Here is a 25,086-nt window from a genome sequence, read left to right on the forward strand (position 1 = left end):
TGCTGTGATTACAGGCATTTGCCAGTGCACGTGTTCAAACCTACTTTAATTATAGTGTTTCTGTGCCTTAGTGAAAATACTACTTTTCTGTTTTATTAAAGAATATTTCTAACAATTATTGAGGTTTTTTTTAATTACAAGTGGTGTGTATAATTCTTCTCTAAAAAACTTTCAAGAACCAGAAATTTGAGCTGAATAAAAATGTGACAGTTTCTGCCCTTTGATTTAGTATCCTTTTGAAGATCTTGACATCAAGTCACTATAATGCCAATGATGACAACATATAAATCCTTTAAACACATATTATGTTAGTTTTCCATCACTGTGACAAAATACCAAGGGAAATCAACTTAAAGGAGGAAAGATTTATTTTGGCTTATAGTTTTAGAAGTTTCAGTCCACGGACTCTTGGCCCCATTGCCTTGGGCCTCAGTGAGACCAAACATCATGGTGAAGAGCAAATGGTAGAGCAAAGCTATTCACCTTATAATGCCTGGGAATCAGAAGGTGGAGATTCCAGGGACAAAGAAAACTCTTCAAAGGCATGCCCACCCTGACAGTGAGCTATTTACAAGGCCCCGCCTCCTAGTTTCTTCCACCTCCCTATACCACCACCAGCTGAGGACCAAGCCTTTAACACATGAGCCTTTGAGGACATTTCAGATCCAACTGTAACACACAGGTAACCTAATTATTAACATACCACCATATTGATTTTCAATCCGTTGAAATGATGATTGCCCACTGGTTACCAGTTGCTTCCAAGGGGAGAAGAGAACACAATCAGATGTCTTTTATTCACTTACTTTTAAACTTTAATCAGATTATTGTAAGATAATGACCTGATTCTAAAAAAAGAATAGTCTCCCTTTTAACAAGTTCATATACTGTTTTAAATTATGGAAATTCATTTACCTTTATTTAGTGGAGTGACTTGAAAAGAAACCAGTGAGGAATGAAAAAAGGGAGAAAAGGAGAATAGGAGAAAGGAAGGGAGAGGAGAAAAGAAATTAAGAAAAAGCAAAGAATAAAATGAAGAAATCCTCTTTCACTGGAAAGATCAAGTCCATTGTTATTAAACCAGGAAGAGCTACAGAATATGTACATACCATTTTATTACAAACTAGCTGTACTGTTCTCTAAGTATTTTTTATGAGTTTTTATGCCTTACAAAATAATCCAGCCTTACTCTTTTATAATCAGCACAATTTCCCATGAAGTTATACTTGTTGTTATTTTTTCTTCAAGTTCTAACAACTTTTAACAGGCATAGGCCATGTTAAAAAGGAACAGCAACTTCCTTTGATCAACAACTTTCTAAAACCTACTCTCACACTTAAGTTGTTTTTAAAGTTTCTTTCAGCATGGTGTTATGACCTCAGGCAGCAATGAATTGATGAGCAATCCAAAGCCAAACTATTTAGCTTGTCTGAACCAGTCTTTGCCCTAAAGAAACTTGGGAAATTGTTCATTTGGCAACTTCTCCAGGTTCAGATAAGCCGAGTTATAGTTGGCCCCATCAGTGCAAAGATTGGGTTGAATGCTTGAGGAGGGTATGAAGTATAAGGTCAGATCAACACAGGCTTCTCCGTGGAAAGTCAAGTTTGAACATAAACATAGAAATAGCTGATACAACTGACAGGTGAGCTATTGTAGTTTATGGATGACGCACCAAAGAAACTTTAAGACCAAATTATGTATGTCTTTAAGAGGAACACTGGTAATAAGTGATTATCCAAGAAATATTCACATTTTTTTCCACTTTGAGAGATTGTATTCTTTGAGGTATTTATTAAACAGTGAAGCTTCTAATTTTTCGAATTGATGTGACTGCCTACTCCCTTCTAAATGCTTCTTTAAGAATCTGAATTTTAGTAGTTTTTTTTTTTTTTCATCATAGTATTAGTAGGTATTCTAAGATGCCGTCTGATTTTTAGAGGGGAAAAAGAAGAAAAATACATATACTTGTCTTATCAATCTTTTCTGTTCCAAAAACATTCTACTGTAAAATGTCCCTGGCCTCAGAATGTCAACTATTACTTTTCACTTAAAATCTTCTTTACAAAGATCCCTCATGCTAATGTTTTGAAGCCATTGACTCCTCCTTCCACCTGCTCTCCTATGCCTGGTAACCACTAATCTATTCTCTATTTCTGTAATTTTGTCTTTTCAAAAATGTTATTTGAATGGAATCATACAATATGTTACTTTTGGGAAATTGGTTCTTTTTCATTCTGCATAATTGCCTTGAGATCCATACATAGTGTATATATATATATATATATATATATATATATATATATATATATATATATATATATATATTTATTCACAGGTTGTTTTTTTTTAATTGATGTGTATATAAAAACCATTAAATCTGAATAAAATTCATGTATTGTCTCAATGTCAATTTCCTGGTTGTGATGTTCTATTATATTAGTGAAAAATGTAACCTTTGGGGGAGCCTGGATGAAGAAAACATAGACCTCTCTGTTATTTCCTACAACTGCCCCTGTGAATCTACAGTTATCTTAAAAGATTGTTTCAAAAGGGGAAAAAAATCCTCTTATAATGTTAAACATTAATCTGATTGGAGAAACTTATTAAGCAAACTTGTTTGGATTTATTTTTCAATATTAATTTCCTTTTTGTGATTCAGCAAATGATTCCTCTATTTTCCACCATTAGACTCTGCCCAAGAAACTGCCTAAGGTAAAGAAAGCTTGCTTCAAAGAGAAGCAGGAGGACATAGCCTTGGGGCAGTCCACTTGGCATTCCTGTTTGTACAGACACCAGCTATATCTAGTGATTCTCTGGAGGTGAACATACCATTCTGAGCAAGCACTGACAGACCAAGCTGTTGCTATGGTCTATATGTCTAAGAATCGCCCCCAAAGATTTATGTGTTGGTCCTCAGTGTGGAGATGTTAATATGTAATAGAAACATTAAAAAGTGGAAAGGGCTTAAATTTACTGGGTGTGCCCTTGGAAGTTCTCCTGAGATCCCTGTCTCTCTATGTGATCACTCCCTCTCATGCAGTCTCTCTCTCATGCTATTTGCCATGATATATAATCTATCAGGAGCTTTCAATATATTAAGAAAAAAGAAAAATCAAGCAAAAGCATCAGTGACTAGAAAGCATTTCATAATAAGTATTTTGTAGCTGTGAGTTGTTAGAGGCATATTTTTATACAAAAGTGCACTTCCTCCCTATGATTTTCTTTCTTTAATTAAAGTCAAGCAAATACACATCTCTAAAATTCCAATAGTCAGTTGTTATGCAAGCACCTTTTAAAGTATATTTTAAACATCAATGTAGATGCCAAACATTTCACTTTTGAATGTTGCAGCAATATGTATTAGTTTGGCAAACTAGTAAATTTTACCCAAGGAGGAAGTAGTGATAAGGCAGCTGATACTATAAAACCCTTATCTTGGCAGTTGACTGTGTAAGAAACACTTTCAGTGCACTTACTTCAATATGGGACTCATGACATTTGTATTAATGATTTATTCACCAACTATTTTAGAGTTCAAAACAAGACTGCTCTTCATGACTAGCCCCACATAAATAAATTTGAAAATAATATACACTCTATTTGAAAGTATTAGACTAAGATTCACTGTCATCCATGTTAGATATCAAAACATTGCCTATGACTGTGGATTTCAAAGCAGATTATGAATTCCATCACGTTCCTCAGTACTGAAGGCATCCAATTTCCTGATGTGATTACTAGTGATGGTATGCCACTCTTGGCTTCTCTGCGTCCCTTCCCACTCCTGCTTCTTCCTGTATTCTCAACCACTGTTTTCCCCTTTCCTCACATCATTTTATGAGATAGTTTTACATTACAAAGTTATTAATCCTGTTTACACCAACTCTGGGGAAAATATTTTATCCTGCATACAAATTACTTTTCTGATTTTTCTAACTTTTTTAAGCATAGGTGGTTTTATGTTGTCGAATTTGTATTTTTATGATTGATATCTTCTTTTTTATAACTGGAAAGATTTATTTATAGCAGTATTTCAGATATATATTTATCAGGCTCCCCAACACATACGTACATCTTTATTTAACTCATCTAAGAGAGTATTTGTTTGATATGTCCTATGAGATGAAAGTCTACATTTTGCACATTTTCCCAAATGGTTTGTTGTAGCAACCACTTATTCTGTGGTATCACCATTATTATGACTAAATTCTTACATAATATGGGATCAGTTTGGGACTAGTTGATCTTTCTAGTTGCACCTCAAATAAATATTTATTGGGCGAATGACTGTTTTATCTAACTCTTCTTTGGTCAGTACCAACTATTGTGGCTTTATATATACCTTAAATCCTTGAGACATGCCCTACCTTGTTCTTCCTTTATTTGTTCTAGTTGGATTTCCTTACCTATCCTTATTTATTCATTCTTCCAAATCAGCTTAAGAATCTTATTATTTATATCTTTTCATACGTAGCTTTCAATTTAGAATTCTTAGTCAAGTTTGTCCAAAACAAAATTTGGTAAAATCTTGATTTTATTTAAATTAAATTTTTAAAAGTTAATTTGGAACTAACCCATTTCTGTTTTGAAGACAGCTCTACCCTAAATCTTAAGCTTCAGATGGATTCTAAATATTTAATATCTAAAATAAAGATTTTATTTCTGATACCCAAAATAAGATTTATACTATTTGAAACTTTCTTTTAAATCAGAGTGTAAATTATCTTCATTGAACCATGGTATAGCTCATTTCTGTGATTTAGAACAAGTTTCACAGGATGGAATTTACCAACTAGATGTATTTACATGTCTGTCCTTCATTAGGGACTTCTGTTTATAAAGGAGACCGAAAATTGTTTCTTTGGTTTTCTCTTATGTTTAGAGGCAGAAATTAATTTTTCACTTTTTGGAAAGTGAGGTAGCTGCAGGTTAAAAAGTTGACAGCTCTTGGGAGGGTTAATTAGAGCTAATTATAATTTGATTGACCTGCTTTTCCTCCAGAAAGAAAGGTTAACCAAATCTTCATTTCCAAAGTGAGGATTGTTTTGTTTTGTTTTGTTTTGTTTTGTTTTCATACAAACTAAACAAATCCTTGTTTCTTGAACTCACAAAGATTGACTATCATTATTACACACTTAAAAAGAAATGTTACTACATAAATTGTGGGATCCACAATTGGGTGGGGTCAACAGGACCTGCATGTAGTCCTTGAAAGCATGTGCATGTTAACTCATGGTAGAAAATTGTAAGTTTTAAGGAAATATAAACTAACGTGCATACTTTTTAAATCATACATATTTAATGAAATAACTAGAAACAAAGTTGTAAATTAAATATGACTGCTTTGTTTCAACTTTGGTATTTGCTTCACTTTGTTTTTATGTAATTTCATTTACTTGATAAATAAGTTTCCATATAATTTCATTTGCCTGATAAATAAAAGGATTTTTAAAATTTATATCTAAACAAAATATTTTAAAAATTGCTTTTCATTGTATGGTGTTTCTCATAGCATGGTAATAACATTTCGGTTGTAATTATTTAAATGAAATGTAGTTCTAATATTCTCCTAAAATCGAAACCTGTTATGAAGGAATTTCCTATGAGAGCTTCTTGCTTAATCAAATTCTCTAAGGCAATCATTATATATGAAAAGCAAAATAGCCCTTTCCATGGTTTGACCACTAGATTATATATCATTTTTAGGTTAAGTGGAGCACCTGTTCATAGTACATTGTGGTTTTTGTTGTGGTTGTTGTTCTGTGTAGATGTACATGACAATAAAGTGTATTTTGAAATATTATACATACATGGAGTATTAAGTTATTCTAATTAGGATTCCATTTTTGTGGTTGTACATGATATGGAATGATACCAGTCATGTATTCATGCATAAACCAAAGAAAGTTATATTCGATTCATTCTACTGTCTTTCCTGTTCCCATCCCCTATCCCTTCCCTTCATTCCCCTTTGTCTAATCCAATGACCTTCTATTCCCCCTGCCCCCTCCCCCAGCTTATTACATGTTAGCATCTGCATATTAGAGAGAACATTGGGCCTTTGGATTTGGGGGATTGGCTTAGTTTATTTAACAAGACAGTCTCCACTCCATCCATTTACCAGCAAATGCCATAATTTCATTCTTCTTTATGGCTGAGTAATGTTCCATTATGAAAATATACCACTTTTTTTTTTATCCATTCTTCTTTTGAAGGACACCTAGATGTTTCCATAGCTTAGCTACTGTAAATTGAGCTGCTGTAAGCATTGATGTGGCTACATCACCATAGTATGCTTATTTTAAGTCCTTTGGGTATATACCAAGGAATGAGATAACTGGTCCAACGGTGGTTCCATTTGTTTTCTGAGGAATCTCCATACTGCTCTCCAGAGTAGTTATACCAATTTACAGTCTCACCAGCAATGTATGAGTGAGTGTACCTTTTTCCCCCACATTCTTGCCAACATTTATTGTTACTTTTATTCTTGATAATTGCTATTCATACAGGAGTGAGATGGACTCTCACCGTGGTTTTCACTTGAATTTATCTAATTGCTAGAGATGTTGAATATTTTTTCACATATTTGTTGACCATTTGTATTTCCTGTGAAGTGCCTGTTCAGTTCCTTAGCCCATTTATTCATTGGGTTATTTGTTTTTTTGTTAAGTTTTTGTGTTCTTTATATAACCTGGAGATTAATGCTCTATCTAAGGTGCATGTGGCAAAGATTTCTCTCTTCACATTCTTGATTGTTTCCTTTGCTGTGAAGAAGCTTTTTAATTTGGTACTATCCCATTTATTGATTCTTTTTATGTATTTTTATTTATTTTTTTAAGTGTAATTGCACACAATGCCTTTATTTTATTTATTTTTATGTGATGCTGAGGATCGAACGCAGGGCCTCACAAGCGCTAGGCGAGCACTCTACCACTGAGCCACAACCCCAGCCCCCCATTTATTGATTCTTGATTTTACTTTTTTGCACATTAGGAGTCTTGCTGAGGAAGTCAGGTCCTAAGCCACCATGATGGAGAATTGGGTCGACATTTTCTTCTATAGGCTCAAGGTCTCTGGTCTCATGCTCAGGAATACATTGAGTTTTTATTCTCAGACAGCTTGTGTTCTATTTGGCAGTCAAGACCCTTTGATTTTTAAAAAGTTAGGCAATAAAATATTGTAAGGATAGTTCAAGATAGCAATATGTAGGTAAATATGAAGAGCAGATATTATAAAAGATTTAAAAAGAGAAGAGGTTTACACTAAGGTAGTGTGGAAAGAAGAGAAGAGGTGAAATCTGAGGTAGATTTTGAGGAATAGCTGAGAACTAGATGAAGGGGAAAGAATTTACACATAGTGGAATGCCGTGATCAAAAGCATCTTGGAGGAAGGAGAGCCTGATCTGGGAAATGTGGTAAATCCATGCACTTGGATATGGTAATCAGGTAAGAGAGTGGAGTGTACAAGTGCTAGAAGGGTTGATTTGGAATAGGTTAGGGAGAAATTTGAAGTATGGAGACTGAGGGTATATTTCATTGTGTGCCATGTACTTAGGTTTGTTGTCTAAGGTGGGACTTGAGGAATATTTTAGGAAAATCAAAATCATCCTCCAGAATTCTGCTGAGTACGTTACACTGCAGAACACATCGGCCAGGATGATCACTTATGTGGTTTTCACAGTGCCCAAGCATGAAGTGGTGAAGGTAACCTAGTGGCAGATTACATCGTTACATGGATGAAGACTTGTCAGTGCTTAATGACTGCTCAAGTGAGGAAGTGGAATGGGAGGCTTGCATGTATCCATGGAGAGGGAATGAGGAAAGAGAAAGTGGAGAGCGCATCTAAGAGGTGTATAAAAAAATGCTGTAAATCAAATACTTCCCCCAATACATCTATATTTAAGGGGCGAGTTGTAAATTCATTTATGAATCTATCTGCCAAGCGTTTTGAGATCATTGTTTGAGAGTTATATTTATTCATAGTTTAATAAATCAGATATACAAATGAAGGAAACTAGATATAACTCGCTTTTAAACACTTCTCATCCAACAACATTCTTCCTGCAGTGACCCTTAATCTTTTTTACAAGCTGTAAGAGGTCTAAGACCTAGAAAGGTTTTCCAGTGAGTGGATGTCGGAAGCTGATAAGAGAAGTATTCTTTAGGGCTCAGTAGCATAAGTTACATTACACTAAAGCATATCTTTGCAGTCTCCTTTTTCTCCTGTCAACCATTGACATTTTGAAAGATTTACTAATGAGCTTAAAAATTACAGAACTTCTAAGGTTAGTGATGTGGATGTGCTACCCTAATTACAAATGTGCAAGTGCAGTTAATGCTTTTTCCTTCTACTTTAGGGAGCCGTTAGGACCCATAACTAGAGAGGATAGGGTTTTTTTATAACTTTTGCTAACATTAAAAAAGACGTGCAAATTATATTTCCAAATAACTTCTCTAAATTCAAGAGCTGGCATTACTAATTGAATGCCTCAGGAAAACCCTTTAAATTATCTAGTTCGGCTCTCTGATCACTAAGGTGATTATGTATATTTTTCCAAAGTAGTAAAGAAGAAAGGGGGAAAAAACTGCACAAAGTACTGCAATAGTTTCTTTAACCCACTTGCAAGAGTTGTTCTGATCTTATAAGATAGATGTTGTTTCCCATTATACAACTGAGCAAACTGAGTCTTAGAGAATTTTCAGCCAGGAAATGAAAAAGAAAAAAAAAAAAAGTCACAGATTTAAGCTACTGACCTAGATAAGTTCATCTGAAACCGGTGGTTTTTTTATTCTAGGCAAGCACTCTACCATTGAGCACTGCCAGTTCAATGTTCGTTGTTGATTTTCAGTTAATTAATTCATTCATTTATTTTAATTATAGATCCCATTGCTTTGTGGGAGAAAGTGATATATACAGAAAATCCTTAGTATACCCTCCTTTGTCTGAGCCTATACTGTCCTTTATCCCAATGTAATCATATAGCTAAGACCAAAGTATTTATAGCCTATACAAAGATTTTTCATTAGTTTGAATTATCTTTACAAAGAAGAATTTGGTCTGATCTTTTAAGGTTCATTGTGAAATTGTGATGTGGCAAACCCTCATTTTACAAAGGAACAGTGTGAGTTAAAGGCATTTATTTCTTCAGTGTCACCAAAGAAAAAATGAAAGTCAAAGATTTTACCTCATAATTCCAGATTCTTTTCTATCACATTTGCTCATACTAGTTAGTATTACAAATTTATGCTTATGTTGATTTCTCTGATTTACTCTTATATCTTAGTTTTTCTTTTATTATCAACTTTGTACTCTGAATTAAACCCTACCTAATACAAAGTACATCAGTAAGTCAAGGGTAGAATTTGCCCTGATTGGGATTTCAGGCTCATGGTGAGCTACTGGGAGAATTCTGACTCAAATGTTACTGACACAGGAGGGCTTTGCAGTTATTTATTAGAAGACAGCCTGGGAGGAAAAGAGAAAATGGATTGATGTGATCCTGTATTGCTAAATACGGCACACTGCTGTTATCTTTTCTTTACTGCTTCCTCTAAGAGTCATCATTTCAATGCACTAATCTTTTAAACAGCCATTCAGTGGGAATTGGGCTAGAACTTTGCTAAGGGGTCACATTCACCAGCCTGACAGTTATACATTTACAAAAGAAATGGCATGAATTTATTCAGCATCAAAACCTCTGCATCTTTTACCACCCGACTGCATTTCACACTGTATTACCATCAGTGCGCTATAATGGCTATATAAATTCCATCCAGATTCTTCATTTAATTAACTAGCATTCTTTGAACAAAAATAAAAGTGCTGTTTTTATAGAGGAATAAAAGCTTCATGAAGTGAGTGTGAAGGAGACAAATCATCAGATTAGTTATTCTTCATTGCAGCTATGGTGAATTTTCTGCCCTTCCTCTTTTACTTCAGAGGCTTTATTTTATTTATTTAATTTTTTTTTTTTTTAGCTTGATTGAATGGAAAATGGGGAGCAGCGTAGCAGCCTCGGGTGTGTTTGAGTCTATTATAATGACCACATCCTAAGCTAATTCAGAGCTGGCGCTGATGATCTTGTTACATATAAGCAATTTTTTTTATTTTAACATTTTCTGTAGTTGCAAGGTAGTATGGTATAGTGACTAAGAACATGAGCTTTGTAACTAGACTGCATGAGTTCAAATCCTAGCTCTGTCACTTATTGTGTTTGTGATTCCAAGTAAGTTGCTTAACCATTCTGTGCTTCAGTTGTCTGTGTATAAAATGAGGAGAGTAGTAGACACACCTCACATCACACAGTGCAGATTAGCTGAGCTGACAGTTAAGACATTTAGAGCAGGGCTGGCTCACTGAGCCATGAGCGCCTGTGTGCACCACGACTGTCTGGTGTGAAGTTGACCCAGCTGTGTCCCTGGTGACTTTCCTGATCTCCTAGACTGAACTGACATATGGTGGGCTAAATGGATGCCCCTTTCCTTCCAGATATTCCTTTCTAAGGGTACACTCTATTATGAGATAATTACTTGTTGATATGAGAAAATAAAGCTCTCTGTGACAGGGTGTGGTTGGTTGGCCACAGCTCTCCATCCTGCACGTGCTGCCAGTGTTAACTTTCTGATGCACGTTCTCCTAACAAGGCTGCCCCGGCTTCAAACTCCTTTGCCTGTCGTGCCATTTCCACCAGCCTTTGATGCTTTTCTGCCCTCTCCCCAGCCTTTATTTTTTAAATTTTTTTATAGTTATAGATGGACAGCATGCCTTTATTTTATTTATATTTTCATGTGGTGCTGGGGATCAAATCCAGTGCCTCTCACATGTTAGGCAAATGCTCTGCCACTGAGTTACAGCCCCAGCCCTCTCCCCAGACTTTTTATTTTTTAAATCATTATTCCCCTATAGGAATCCGTTACTCTAATGGAAACCCATCCATCACCATTTCTCCAGTTTGCCACATGCCTTCTTGCCTCTCTTCTAATGTTCATGTTCTGTTTTATGCTGTGGTGGAGGTTCTTGTTTTGTTTGCCTAACATACCCTCTTCCCTTCCTCCTTGTAGCCAAGTCATACCTGATGTTTTAAGCTTGCCAGAGCAAGACTGATCTTTTGCCTCTTTATGTTTTTATCACATAACATGATTGTCTAGATGTAGTAGCTACCTAATAAATATTATTGATGACCTAACCTGTTAACCCTGCTTCCAAAGATATTTAGAATCTAACCACTTCACACCGTCTCTGCTACTGTCGCCCTTGTTCAAGTCACAGTCCTGAGATGGGACTGTCTTTCTTCTTCTTTGCTTCCACTCTTGCCCACCCCTATAGCAGTGAAAGTAATCCTCTTAAGATAAGTCAGGTCAGATCACTTCTTTGCCCGAAACCCTCCAATCACTTCCCATCTCACCCTGAGTAAAACCAAAGCCCTCATAATGGCTTATAAATCCCCTTAAGATCTGCCTTTCCACTCCAACCCCATCCCCACAAATGCTCCAGGCACCACTCTGCCCTTAATGTTGCATTACTCTTCTTTTCCTTTTCCTTACTACTCACTATCTCTTATCCACCGGCTTCCTTGCTCTTCTCCAAAGATGCAAAACATAATCCCATCTCAGGACAGTTGCACAAACTGTTCCCTTTGCCCAGAAAGCTCCTCCTTGGGAACTCATGACTCCAGCCCTTCTGCAAAATCTCTGATCAAGCAGCTCCCCAATGCAATCTGCACTGAAAATCCCTAACCTGCTGTCTGTCTCTCTAAACTAGGATGCAAATTCTGAGAAGCAAGAGGAAGGGTCCAGTCTATACTGTTCACTGCTTATCCCAAAACCTGACACTTAAGTCCTTAATAAGTGTTTACTGAATGTAAGAGTAAAAAACTGACCCTTAAGAATATGTCCACATTCCTAACTCTCTCAGCACTTCAAATGTATTTAAGCTCAAACAAAAGCAAGTGCCTCATAACAGCTCCAAGAAAATTAAAATAGCCATAGTTTAATATTAGCCATAGCAATTGGAGCAGAAAGTTCCATTGCAGAGAAGAGAGATTTCTGCATCAAGTAAAGAAAAAGAAATGGTTTACAGTATTATAACTGCCACGTTAAATTTATTGGTGTCCTGGAGAATGATCTTTGACCCAAGGCACATTTCAAGAGAGTGTTTCTGGTCACCATGACCTCTTCCTAAAAGACTAGTATAATGGGGATTTTCATTATGTTTATTTTGTCATTTAAAGGCAGAGTGAAATGGTGAAAGGAGAGTGTTGATGTTGGAGTCAAGAGCAACTCTGGATTAAAATTCTGGCATTATTGTGTGTCCTAGAATGGAATGTATAACTTCTCTAGATCTCTGCTTATGTACGAAATAGGTTTTGAATAATACCTTCCTCCCAATGTATATCTAAAAATTAAATGAAAAAATACAGTCAAAGCACCTGAGATAAAACAGTATTTAATAATTATCTTGTGAACATTGCCTTCTACAGATTTTGCTACAAAATTACACCTTTGGGCTTAAACCAAAAGTGAGACATAACAGACTAATAATGTATAGGGAAAAAACTTTGGGCCCTGGGTCTTGGTCCACAAAGAAGCTCCACACTATAAGACTATAAATCTCCCAGCAGCATCTAATGAAGCTGCAAGAGCCTTCTAAGAACATGTGCCCTCTACCACCTACTTGAGTTTTGTTCTTGTTAATTTTTTTTATTATTATTAGTTGAGATGAACATAAAACCTCTGTTTTATTTATTTATTTTTATGTGGTGCTAAGGATCAAACCCAGGGCCTCACACATGCTAGATGAGTGCTCTACCACTGAGCTACAACCCCAGACCCCCTCCTTGAGTTTTTTATAGCCTCATTTTATCATTTGAACTTTCAGACTTCCTTGAGAGCTCGAGTCAAATGGCAAAACCCATCTCTGGAATCATTTTCTTCTATTTTCCATCTTCAGTTCTTTTCAACTTCCCTTATTTTCCAAAAGTTCACTAGGGTGTGTAAAGTAAGAAATTTCATACTGAAAAATTTCCAAGAATTCAACAAAGGAAGAGTATAAGACCAGGCAACTAGTCCACATAATAAAATAATATGAATATTAATTTTCAAGTGCAGAAGTGAAGAACATAAGTGTATTAAGTTTTGGAAGTATAGCTTTCAGAATGAGGAAAATACTTTGTGAATACCACCTTAACTATTTTCTACTTGTTTTTTTTTTTTTTTTTTTTTTTTAATGACATTAATTTTGAAATCTGCAGGAAGCCAAAGCTGTAGTTGAAGAAACGAGGGCTCTGCGAAGTCGTATTCATCTTGCTGAAGCAGCGCAGAGGCAGGCCCATGGAATGGAAATGGACTATGAAGAAGTGATCCGTCTGCTAGAAGGCGAGATTACAGAGCTGAAGGCTCAGCTTGCTGATTATTCTGACCAAAATAAAGTAAGCAAAACAGACTTCTCTCCTAGTTACCATGGTTTCCCTGCCATTGTCGTGTATCCTGTTTTCATTTTCTTTTCATCTGCACTTCTAAACTAGGTCAGTGTTTGTCTTCTATTATTCAATGATAGGATGATGTGCTGTGAGGAGGTAATGTGAAGGTTGTGAGCTGCCTTTATCTGGATAGCTTTGGGATGGAAAAGCATGTGCCCCAAATTTATTTGGGTCATTGGTCAACTTTCAGTTCAAGCATTAAATCCTGAAACTATTTAACATTTAATTGACTACATTGGTTTTCTCCTTCTCTTTCTGAACTTGCTAATTTGTTTTGTGGGGATTGAAGGAGGGGATACCAGGAATGGGTTTTGCTCTTTAACTAGAGCACTTAGGGAAGTGTGAAAGTTAAAGAATTTTTTGCCCAAGACCCAAAATAATTAATGGGGAAAAAAAAAAAACTAGCTTGAATTTGGGTTTTGTTTTGCTTTGTTTTTAAGATATAGGGTACTAGATCAGGCTCTAATAGAAGACCCCTCAATTTCAATAGCAAAATGCTAAATGTTTTTCAGAAGGCAATGTAAACTTTTCTTTATGTTAATTTTTTATTATGTGGATGTTTTTACATTGTACCTATACATTTATTCAGTGGCCTTCAAAAACTACAGTAGACAAATAATTTTTACTTCAATGAAGAAGAAAATTGAATAAATTGAAATAGATATTTTATAACTTCATAGAGTTATTCAGTTATGAATACAATAAGTATTAATCCCTTTGATCCAGTCACCTTTCAAGAGAACATAATGTGCATTTGAATAATTTATGAATGTTTACTTAATCATAAAAAGAGTTTTAATTTTTTAAAATATACCAATTGAAAATGAAATGAGCTTTAGAAAAGCAAAATTTTCTTTGGCTAGCTCATAAGTCACTAACATATTTCTCACAGTGGTCCACTTAAACCAGTCCCACAAGAAGACTGAAGTTCCCATCTCCCTTTGACAATAACAGGGCCAGAGGGGAAACACATCACCTGAGAAAGCAGCAATACTTCTGTTCTCATTTTATGACCCAGAATTTACTTCCCCAAAACAGATAATGTGATTATTTCATGTAACCTTTACCTGATTATGAAAATATTAAAAGTATTTTTGTACTTAATTTTAATTACTTTTAGAGGGAAAAATTAAGTCCTGGTAGGGAGAGACAACAGGACCTTCCTAGGCAAGCACTCAACCACTGAGTACATCCCCAGCTCTTTTTTTTTCAAATAATATAACATTCAAGAAGTTTACATAAAATTATTTGATATTTTTAAGGCTTACTTATCTGTTAATATAATTAATTCAGTTTTCTCTCTTTAGCATAATGGGGGTCTCAAGACATCCCTTAAGAAGAGCCTAAACTAAGTAGGAAGCTGTCTCTGAAAACAATTTTTTTAAAGAAAAGTTGTGAAACTTGGGCATCTCAACAGTCCACATTTTCCAACCTCATTATATGTGAGAAATGAGGGAGAAAAAAACAAACAAACTTTTTAAGACAGATTCTTTTTATAACAAAGCTTTTATTTTTTATTATAGACGTTTTCCTTTTTTATTTATTTACTTATTTGTGTTTGGGTCGGGGGTGGGGTAGGTTGTGGTACTGGGGATTGAACCTAGGGTCGTACTGTCACTGAGCTACATCTTCGGCCCTTCGGCTTTATTTTTTATTTTGAGGTCAGATCTTGTTAAGTTGACAAGGCTGAACTTGAACTTGAAATCCTCCTCCCTCATTTTTTCATTCACCTCCAAATTAAGAATTCAAGCATTACTAATCCCCTTGAAGATCCTCAGTGTCCCTTTCCAATTGTATTCCCTTCCCTTGCCTTCCAATAAAATCATTTTACTGGGTTTAATATTTACCATTTTCTTAATAATTTTACTTCTTCTGTGTGTGTGTGTGTGTGTGTGTTCCTTAACAATATGTTGTTTCGTTTTGCTTATTTATCAACTTTATATAAGTAGAAATATACATATGCATCATTCTAACTTTCTGCACTCAACATTTTGTTCCTTCAATTCATCTGCTTGAAATCTGTTCCTAGTTCATGTTTTTAATCTTTCCTTTTACTCCACTGCATGGATGTACTACAGTAGAGTTAACCATTCTACATTCATTGGGCAGTCCAGTTATTCTGTATTCTTCTATTATTCTGTATTCTTTTTTTTTAAGAGAGAGAGAGAGATAATTTTTTTAATGTTTATTTTTTAGTTTTCGGTGGACACAACATCTTTATTTTTTATTATTTTTTTATGGGTTGCTGAGGATCGAACCCAGTGCCCCGCGCATGCCAGGCGAGCACGCTGCCGCTTGAGCCACATTCCCAGCCCCTGTATTCTTTAATCATGTTGCTAAAAACATTTTTGTACATAGATCCTGTTAGGAGTAGAATTGCTAGGTTGGATGATAATTGCATATTTGACTTTACTGGGAAATGCCGAATTTTGTGTGAAACTGTTTGAGCCAATTTGTACTCCCACCAGTAATGAATGAGAATTACCATTTACTCTGTAATCTTGCTAATCCTTTGTTTTTAAATTTTTATCAATTTGGTAGTGTAATAAATTTTATATCATTATAGTTTAATTTGAATTTCCTTGCCTGCTAATGACCTTTTGATAGTGATATGTGAAGACCAGTGGACACTGGCTTGTGAGAATTAACAGCATGCATTCTTTCTCAACTCCATGTTCAGTGACATCAGGTTGCTGGCTTGAAATCAACCATAATGGTGTTATACCCTCAAGTATTATCATCCAGGGCTTCGTCTCGCAACCCTGCTAGCCATTTGAACATATAATGTATTTATTATGCATTCATGTTTATGCGTGAAATGCCTCATATCTTTTGAGCATTTTCCATTGTATTATTTGTCTTTTTCTATGAATGTATAGTGATTCTTCTGGTTACTGATCCTGTATTAAGTTGTATGTTATAAAATTACTCTCTAAAATTTGTGGATTACCTTTTTACTCTAGTGAAATGGACAGGAATTCTTAAAGAAGTTCTTTCATCTTCGAAGACATAAAAATATTCTTTTATATTTGCTTCTAAAAGTTTTGATCCTCTTGTAATTTTTTTTAATATTTCTCTTAGTTGTCAATGGACCTTTATTTACTTATATGTGGTGCTGAGAATTGAACCCAATGCCTCACACATGCTAGGCAAGTGCTGTACCCCTGAGCTATATCCCCTGTCCCTTATAATTAGTTTCATGGTACTCTATGAGATGGGGATTCATTTCAGTCTTGTGTGTTTGTTTATTGATTTGGGATCTCCCTATATTAACCCAGGCTGGGATCAAACTCAAAGTCCTCCCACTTCAGCCACCGAGTAGCTAGAATTCCAGGCATCCACCACCACACTTCTCCTATTTAAATAAATAACCTACTGTCTTATCACCATTTATTTGAAAATTTCCTTCTTTCTTATTTGACCTACAAATCATCTCTGTCATATATCAAGTTCATATGTGAGTTGACCTTTAGTCTCTTTCATTGGTCTATATATATATATTCCTCTGAAAAAAAAAATAGTATGTTGTTTACTATATCTTTTACAGTAAATCTTGTTATCTCATCATTCTACTAGGTTTTTTTCCTTCGAAATGTTTACAATCCTTTTATCTTTTCTTATCTATTTCACACTCAGCTTATCAATTCCTTCAAAAGAAAAAAAACTATTGTAAATTTTACTGAAATTTCATTACATATATAGGTTAATTTGGGAAAAATCTACATATTTATAGGTATCTTTATTTATCAACATTACAGAGGCACAGGAAGGTTAATTGCATTGTGGTCAGAGAATCTAATTTACAGAATAACAGCTCTTTAAAACTTGTTAATAATGTCTTATGAAATTTATTCATGGCTTACTATGTAGTTGGTGCTTACAAAGGTTCAGAGTGAACTTGGAAAGAATTCTGCAGTTAATGGATACTGTTGTTCTTTATAGTCCACTAGTTCAGTATCATAGTGGGGGCACTTAATTCTTCTGTATTTATATTCATTTCTTTGTCAGTTTCTCAAAGAAATAGGTTAAAATCTCCCTTGTAGGAAGATTTTTTTTAAAATGTTCTTTATTTTGAAATAATGTTATTAGATGCAGTCAAACTTAAGAGTTAGTTTCTCATGTTCTGTGAAAACATAATATTTAATCTAGCAATCTTCTTTTCCCCTTAGTATTTTTATTGATATTAATATAGTTATATACCTTTCTTTTGGTTGATATTTACCTATGTATTTTTTTAGCTATATACTTTCAACTTTTTAGTGTCTTTATGTTTTAATTATATCTGTGGTAAATAACATATAGCTGGATTTTTTATCCATTTATTAATTTTTGGCCTTTAGTTGGAAAGATCTTTCCATTTATAGCTTTTATTTACTAAAGCAGTTGACTTCGTATCTGCTCTCTTATTTTATTTGCCCCATATTTTCTAGTCCTATATCTGTGGCTTTCCCCTTCCTCTAAATATTGGAAACACTTTAGAATATAAATCTAATCATCCCTCTATACTTCTTTTTAATTTTTTTTTATATTTTGCTTTTCCCTTAGCCTTTAACTCTATTAGAATTTGTTTTGTATAGTCAGAATTTGTTTAACTAGATCTTGTTTTCTGTGTTCAGCATTCTTTACATCTCAGGTGGTCTTCCTTGCATTATTTCATTTCTTCCTCAAGGGTATCTTTTAAAAATTAATTTAGTGAAAATCTGTTGGTAATTTGTCTCCAGTTTGGGGAAAAAAAAAATCTTGATTCAGTTCTTATTCTTGAAATATATTTTTGCTACATTTTAGATGTTAAGATGATATTTGTTTCATTGTTTTTATATCATGGTTGTGATGTCAGCTGTCAATCTATCATTTGTTTGCAATATTTTTCCTTCTATATGATTTTAGTATCTCTTTGGCTTTGATGTTCATCATTTTGACCTCAGTGAGTTATGTGTTAACGTATTTAATTTATGTTGTTTGGGATTTATTGAGCTTCCTTATCTGAGGAGCAATGTCTTATGCCATTTCTGGAATACCCTAAGTTATTTCTCTTTCATTCTTTCTAGTTACTCTTGTGAAATTCAGATTGTGTATATTATACATCTTCTGACTATTTTCTCCTTAGCACTCCTCCTCCATTCATATGTCAATTTATGTCTTCTATTAAATTATCAGAACTTTCTTTACCTGTTTACCTGTTGTCTTTTAGCTGTATCTAATTGAATATTAAATCATAAACCATGTCTCTGATTTAATTGTGACTACATTTTTATTTTTGAGATTGATTTTTTGTTATATAGATTTATTTTGATATTTTTGCATCCTTTTATTATATTTTAATACCTTCTTGTGTAAAACATATTACATTATTGCTTTATATGTTGTATCTAATTACTCTAATATCTGCTGTCTTTATAGACCTAATCATATAAATTGTGTTTTTTTGTTTGTTTGTTTGTTTTTTAGCTGACTTTCTTGACTTTCTTTTCAGGAACTTATTTCCTCACATATTTACTGATTTTTTTTTTTTTTTTTTGGTGAGGGCATATTCTCTAGGTACATTATGTATGGAATTCTTTGAGATCTGAATTTAGAAAACAGCTCTACGTAGAAGTTTTGGGTTTGCTTCTGTTTGCCTGGGACCAATTTAAATAAATTTTCAGCTTCTGGATATATAGGCCACTTAGATAATATAAATTCTGACCCCAAACTTGTGTGAATGGGGGCTTATGGTTAGGAATTACTCAGGAGAGACTTTTTTACTTACTCACTAGAGTCAAAATCAAAACACTGTTTACTTATGTGAAAATTGTTTCTTCCTCATTTGCTCATTAAAATTTTGTTGCCATTTGTTTCTGATAAACCCTACAATAGGCTTCCAGGGATTAGCACATATCCTCAGAGCAAATTATGTTTCAGTACTCCCTTACCAACTAGTGGGTTCACTGGACATTATTGTTACTTTTCTCCATGGAATCTCTTTATTCCCTGCCAGCTACACCTAACATGGGATTTTATTATAGTGAATAGGTTGTGATACACTCTCAGGGGTTTCTGTCAGCATCTGGTAAGATAGGTTGCTTAAAAAAAAAAAAAAAGGAAATAATTCTTTTTTATTTTATATATATATTAGGTGTTATTATGTATTTATTTAAATACACACATTTTAATTATGTTTAAATAAAAATGTAAGTGTATTTTGCCACAAGACTCATATGTAGCTTATCTCACAAAACTTGCAGCATCACTGTGAAAATTAACTTTATGTTCACAATTAGTTATACATGTCCTCCCAAACTCAGAAGACATGTACATATTAAGAGAGAAAATAAATGAAGTAGTAATATTGAACATTGGTTCATGAAAACAGAAAACAGCAATATAATATTTTTTTAAATGTGTAAGATGCTCCTTTTCTTATCTCTGACCAGGAAAATGTTCAAGATTTAAGAAAGAGAATTACAGTACTTGACTGCCAATTGCGAAAATCAGAAATGGCTCGAAAAACTTTTGAGGCATCCACTGCAAAGCTTCTTCATTTTGTAGAGGTGAGTTTTTATGTTATAGTCAGCCCTCTGTCTCTATGGGTTTACATCTATAGATTCACCCAACCACAAATGGAAAATATTCAGAAACAGAAAAAACTCCCAACAGTTCCAGAAAGCAAAGTTTCATTTTTCCATACACCAAGCACCATGCTGAATCCACATGAATGAATTGATGTGTAGGTGCACACTGCTATAGCTTCCCGCTTTCACAGAGCCGAGGTCTCTCCAGCACTCCTTATATGAGTATTGTTCTCCTGGCATCTCATTCATGATATCCTGTGTAGTTAGACACACCATGATTGCATCTGTACTGAACATGTACAGTATAATGCAGTATAACATTGATTTATGTATTATTTGCATTGTTTTAGGTATTGTAAATTATCTGAAGATGATTTAAATCACACAGGAAGATATGCATAGGTTATATGCATGTATAATGTGCCACCTTATATAAGGAACTTGAGCACCTGCTGGTTTTCTTTTCCTCAAGGGTCCTGAAATCAATCCCCCATAGATACCAAGGGAGGACTGTATATTATATCGCCTACTGTAATATACATTAGGCAATGTAATATACATATAGGCAACTGACACTGATAAATACAACAGTGTTCAGTGGCGAATGAAATATTCTCTAGTCTCAAAACAGCAATGCTGACTTACAGTCAGACTTAGAATTACCTAGATCATGAAAAGACTGATTAACATTATATAGATTTTTTAAAAAAAATAATTGAGACTGAATAACATGATTTCCAAAAATATATAACTTAATGAATACTTTCCTAAAAGTCTTGATACTAAGAAAATAGAATTTGATAAACATTTATCCTCTACAGAAATGTTTTTATAACTGTTATATTCTGAGTAGAATTACATGTTCATGTAATTAATCCTGCTATATCAGAAACATCTGTTTAATCAATGGAAAGGGAGGCTGTAAATATTAATTGGGCCAATAAAAGGACATTTTTTTAAAACTATCAAATTTACATATCTCCTTCACCATCTTATTTGTCACTAGGCTATTCAAGAAGTACTTTCTGATAATTCTTCTCCTTTATCAAGTTTGAGGTAAGAAATATTTAATTGCTTTCTTCAAAGTATGTCAACATATTAAATTCTGTACCTGGTAATTGTGACTGAAATACCAGAATCTCTTAAATGGTCTTAAGATGCTGAATAATTCCCATTGTACACTATTATTCAATGTTGTGGAATAATATGAGGACAATGGTTTTGTTATTAGCTCTGTAAAAGAAATTCCTGGAAGTATGTAGCCAGTCATTATAACCTTGAACTATAAAATTGAGGTAGGAATCACCTACCTCTTGTCTTTGTCAAGAATGCCATAAAGATGAGTTTAATTTGAAATTCTTGAAGCTTCCTGTATGTGAATAAAAGTTACTAGCCACAGGTGCCTTGCAAAAGGTCATTCTCAACCCAGCAGATTAGTTGTTATGTCAAAAAGAATTTTGCAAATCTTATTCATGGAATCAGTTTCTTTTACTTTCAGCAGTCAGTAGGTACAGATAAAAGAAATATATTTGGAAAATTCAATTTGATTTTCTTATTATTCACAAAATGCTTCGCATTTCAAGTTTCTTACTAAGAGCAACAAACATAAAAGTAAGATTTATTTCAAACTATAAGTTTAGGGTCATTTTGATACATGATGAAAGACATATAGAAAAGAAAGATTCTTGCTTGTGCATTTTGAAAGTAGATTTTTCTTCATCTTATAATAGCTGTCACTAGTTCTAAATATGTCTTCTACTTCTGGCAGTATCACTTGCAGAAATGGGAAAGCTCTGCCCTTTAAAGTGAAAATAGCAGTTTAATAAAGGAAATAAACGAAGATATTTTAGGTGCCATATGACTTTTTTTTTTTAATTTAGAAGAATATCTACAGTTGTTCACTTTTAAGCTATTTTGATGTAATGTTTATTTTTTTATAGTCAAAGAATCTGACATTTTCTCATTGTTATCCATGCTGCTTATAAGATATTTATGTAAATTCCATGGTTTTTATTTATATTAAGGATCTTAACATTCAGTAATCAAACTGAGGATGTAGCTCAGTGGCAGAGCACTTGCCTAACAAGTGGGAGACCCTGGGTTCAGTCCCCAGCACCAAAAAAATAAACAAACAAATAAAAATATTCAGTAATTTTATTACCCTTAAATGGATTAAGTTTGTCCCCCACAATAACCCCCTAAGGTCTCATTTGATTTTGACTAATTTAAAAATTTTGCTGTTAAATTTCAAGGATAAAAATTACTATTTAAAAGCCAGCATCTACCCTTGCTTTAAATTGTTTCATGGAAAAAAGGCAACTTTAAAAAACTATCATAGCTTTTTGCCATGTCATGAAAAGTTAAGCACTAGTGAAATCTAATTCAATCTTTTTAACATACCATATCTTCTATATGGATATTAGCCTTGATCATTCAACGCAGAACAAAACTATGAATTTGAGAACTGATTCTTTAATTTCTCCTTGTGAATTAAGAAGATGGATTGTAAATGATGATGATTTTATCATTAGTTTAATATTATCTCTTTTTTCCAAGTAAAGGTTTTGCTGTGGTGGTTTTCTGAGGAAAACTTAGGACTTTTAATTATATCAGGGTACATTTATTTCAAATGACATTTGACTTTTTTAAAAAAAGTTATATAAATGCTCTAGGCTATTTTAGATTTAGAGGAAATGAAGAACTTTAAGAGATAATTTCAAGAATGAATGTATATATTTATGTTTGCTGTATTCGAAATTTTAAGTAAATATATTTTAATATGCCTAATTTAAATTTTTACCAAACTAAATAAAAGGTTTCATCATGTTAGCATATTCACGAAATATGTCCCAACAAATAATCTAGGAGGTAGGCCATCCTTCAGTTGCTTCCTCCTTGTATATGAAGTCAATGTAATGCTTCAGATGTTCTTATTTATTTTATAGTAAACAATTGAAAACAGAAATATTGTTTTATGTTATTTACCTCATATGTGGCTATTTTACATGTTTTTGTACATTCCTGGATAAAGAAATATTTTTGATAATGAATACCAATTCACTTTTAGCAAAGATAGGTGTGTGTGTTATGGAACATATTCTAGTTCATTTTATTGTCCTCTCAGTGAAAGAAGAGCTGTGTTAGCCTCTCAGATTTCCCTCACAGCACTGGGAAGGAATGGACGCAACATCCCAGCAACCCTGGCGTTGGAATCTAAGGAGCTTGTTAAGTCCGTTCGTGCCATACTTGATATGGATTGTAAGTTTTCCTCATTTTTTTTCACTTTTTTTTCCTTTTTTTTAATAATTCACTTAACGAAAGGAGAAAATTTTAAGTCTGGTAGTTTAATTTCATTGAATATATTAATATATTAGTTTGCCCACATTAAATTTGATAATTAAATCTTAATGCACCAATTTTATGGGGAAAATACTTGCTTTATTTACAGTGTTCAAAAAGGGTTCTAATTTAAGATTAAGACATGTCTTTACTTTTATTTCCATCCAAAGTTTCTGTCTCTTTTTTTCTTTATTTTTTTTTTTTTTTAGAAACAAATTAATTTAAACCCAGAGGCAACTTACCTTAGTGCTACATCCCCAGTCCTTTTTACTTTTTATTTTGAAACAGGATCTCCTAAGTTGCTGAGGCTGGCCTCTAATTTGTGATCCCCCTACCTCAGCCTCTCAAGTAGCTATGATTACAGGCATGCATCATCTTGCCCAGCCAAAAGTTTTTTTTTGAAATGGAAGAATAAGTATAAATATTAGAAGGTAGAATCAACATTGAGAAATTTTTAATTAAAATAGATGAAACAAGATGTATCTGTCACTAGATAGCCCTGGAGTCAGCACTGAACTAGAAAGAGAAGCAAAGTGATTCTCTAAGGAACTTCAAGCACCCCAACTCACAGAGAGACATCATTGGAGGAAACTTAAATAATAGAAATTTTCATCTTTCCCTCTTCCTATCTTTCAGGCACTTTCACCTCTTATTTATCTATCTATTTATTTATTTTTGGTACCAGGGATTGAACTCAGAGGCACTCAACCACTGAGTCCCATCCCCAGCCCAATTTTATATTTTTATTAGAGTCAGGGTCTCACTGAATTTCTTAGCGCCTCTCTGTTGCTGAAGCTGGCTTAGAACTCACAATCCTCTTGTCTCAGCCTCCCGGGCCTCTGGGATTACAGGCATGCACCACTGTGCTCCACTTCACATCTCAATGTTTACTTCGTTTTATAACCATTTCTGGCATATCCTTTATTTCCGTTCCATGTAAATTATAATTTTCTTAGTTATATCCATTATTTATAAAAATTGATAACATGTTCTAACTGTACTATAGAGGATAAATAAAAGGAAGATGATATATAATAAAACAATATATATGTCAGTAGGTAATGCGCTGGGAGATCTATTGTAGCCTCAGATGCTTGTATCTGCACATAAAATCTCCACAAATGTCAATATATATTGACACAAGTATGTTGTAATATCAACTTAAATAGTATAAGGACATTGCCGTGAGTAATATGATTGTCCAGAATGGTGACCTACTCTTGGTAAAGGTCTGAACAAAAGGAAATACAATCTTCCATCATCTACCTAGTAGTTACAAGCCTGGTAAAGCTTATGAATATTAAAACTGTGCAAAAATATTGGGGGTTTATCTAAAAATTGGGTTATATTCAAGGCTCATATGACTAAAAATGTTATCTTACATTATGCATGTCTATTAGGACATTTGAAAAGCAGATAGAACATAGAGCAATTTGTTGCACAAGACTATCAATAGATTCTATAACAATAGGCTATTTAGCTTTCCTGGCACTCTTCCACTAAATGCCAAAAAATACCCCCAAACTCAGTAACAATAGATAGTGCCTTGCAAGTTTCCAAAAGTATTCCTGAGTGTGGTACCAATTTATTGATAACTCCCAATGTTGATATTTTTTTTTAAAGGTGAACACATAACCCAGAATCACCTAATTATGCTCCATAAATGAGAAGAACTGCTTAATAGGGAAATTATAGACAAAGAAAAATAGTTTTCAGTTA

General features: G+C 33.9%; 1 protein-coding gene across 5 annotated transcripts in view; it reads left to right on the plus strand.

Moving 5' to 3' along the window:
- The window catches only part of Stxbp4 (syntaxin binding protein 4), a 150,385-nt gene that overhangs the window by 66,296 nt on the left and 59,003 nt on the right, over positions 1 to 25,086 (plus strand). For all 5 annotated transcript variants that reach the window (XM_076871642.1, XM_076871644.1, XM_076871643.1 and 2 more), the window contains 4 exons: positions 13,250 to 13,426; positions 19,891 to 20,007; positions 21,035 to 21,084; positions 23,153 to 23,286. In XM_076871642.1, coding sequence (XP_076727757.1) covers positions 13,250 to 13,426; positions 19,891 to 20,007; positions 21,035 to 21,084; positions 23,153 to 23,286 — 478 coding nt within the window. The remainder of the gene's footprint in view (positions 1 to 13,249; positions 13,427 to 19,890; positions 20,008 to 21,034; positions 21,085 to 23,152; positions 23,287 to 25,086) is intronic.

Source organism: Callospermophilus lateralis, chromosome 11, assembly GCF_048772815.1.
Source record: "Callospermophilus lateralis isolate mCalLat2 chromosome 11, mCalLat2.hap1, whole genome shotgun sequence".
NCBI lineage: Eukaryota > Metazoa > Chordata > Mammalia > Rodentia > Sciuridae > Callospermophilus > Callospermophilus lateralis.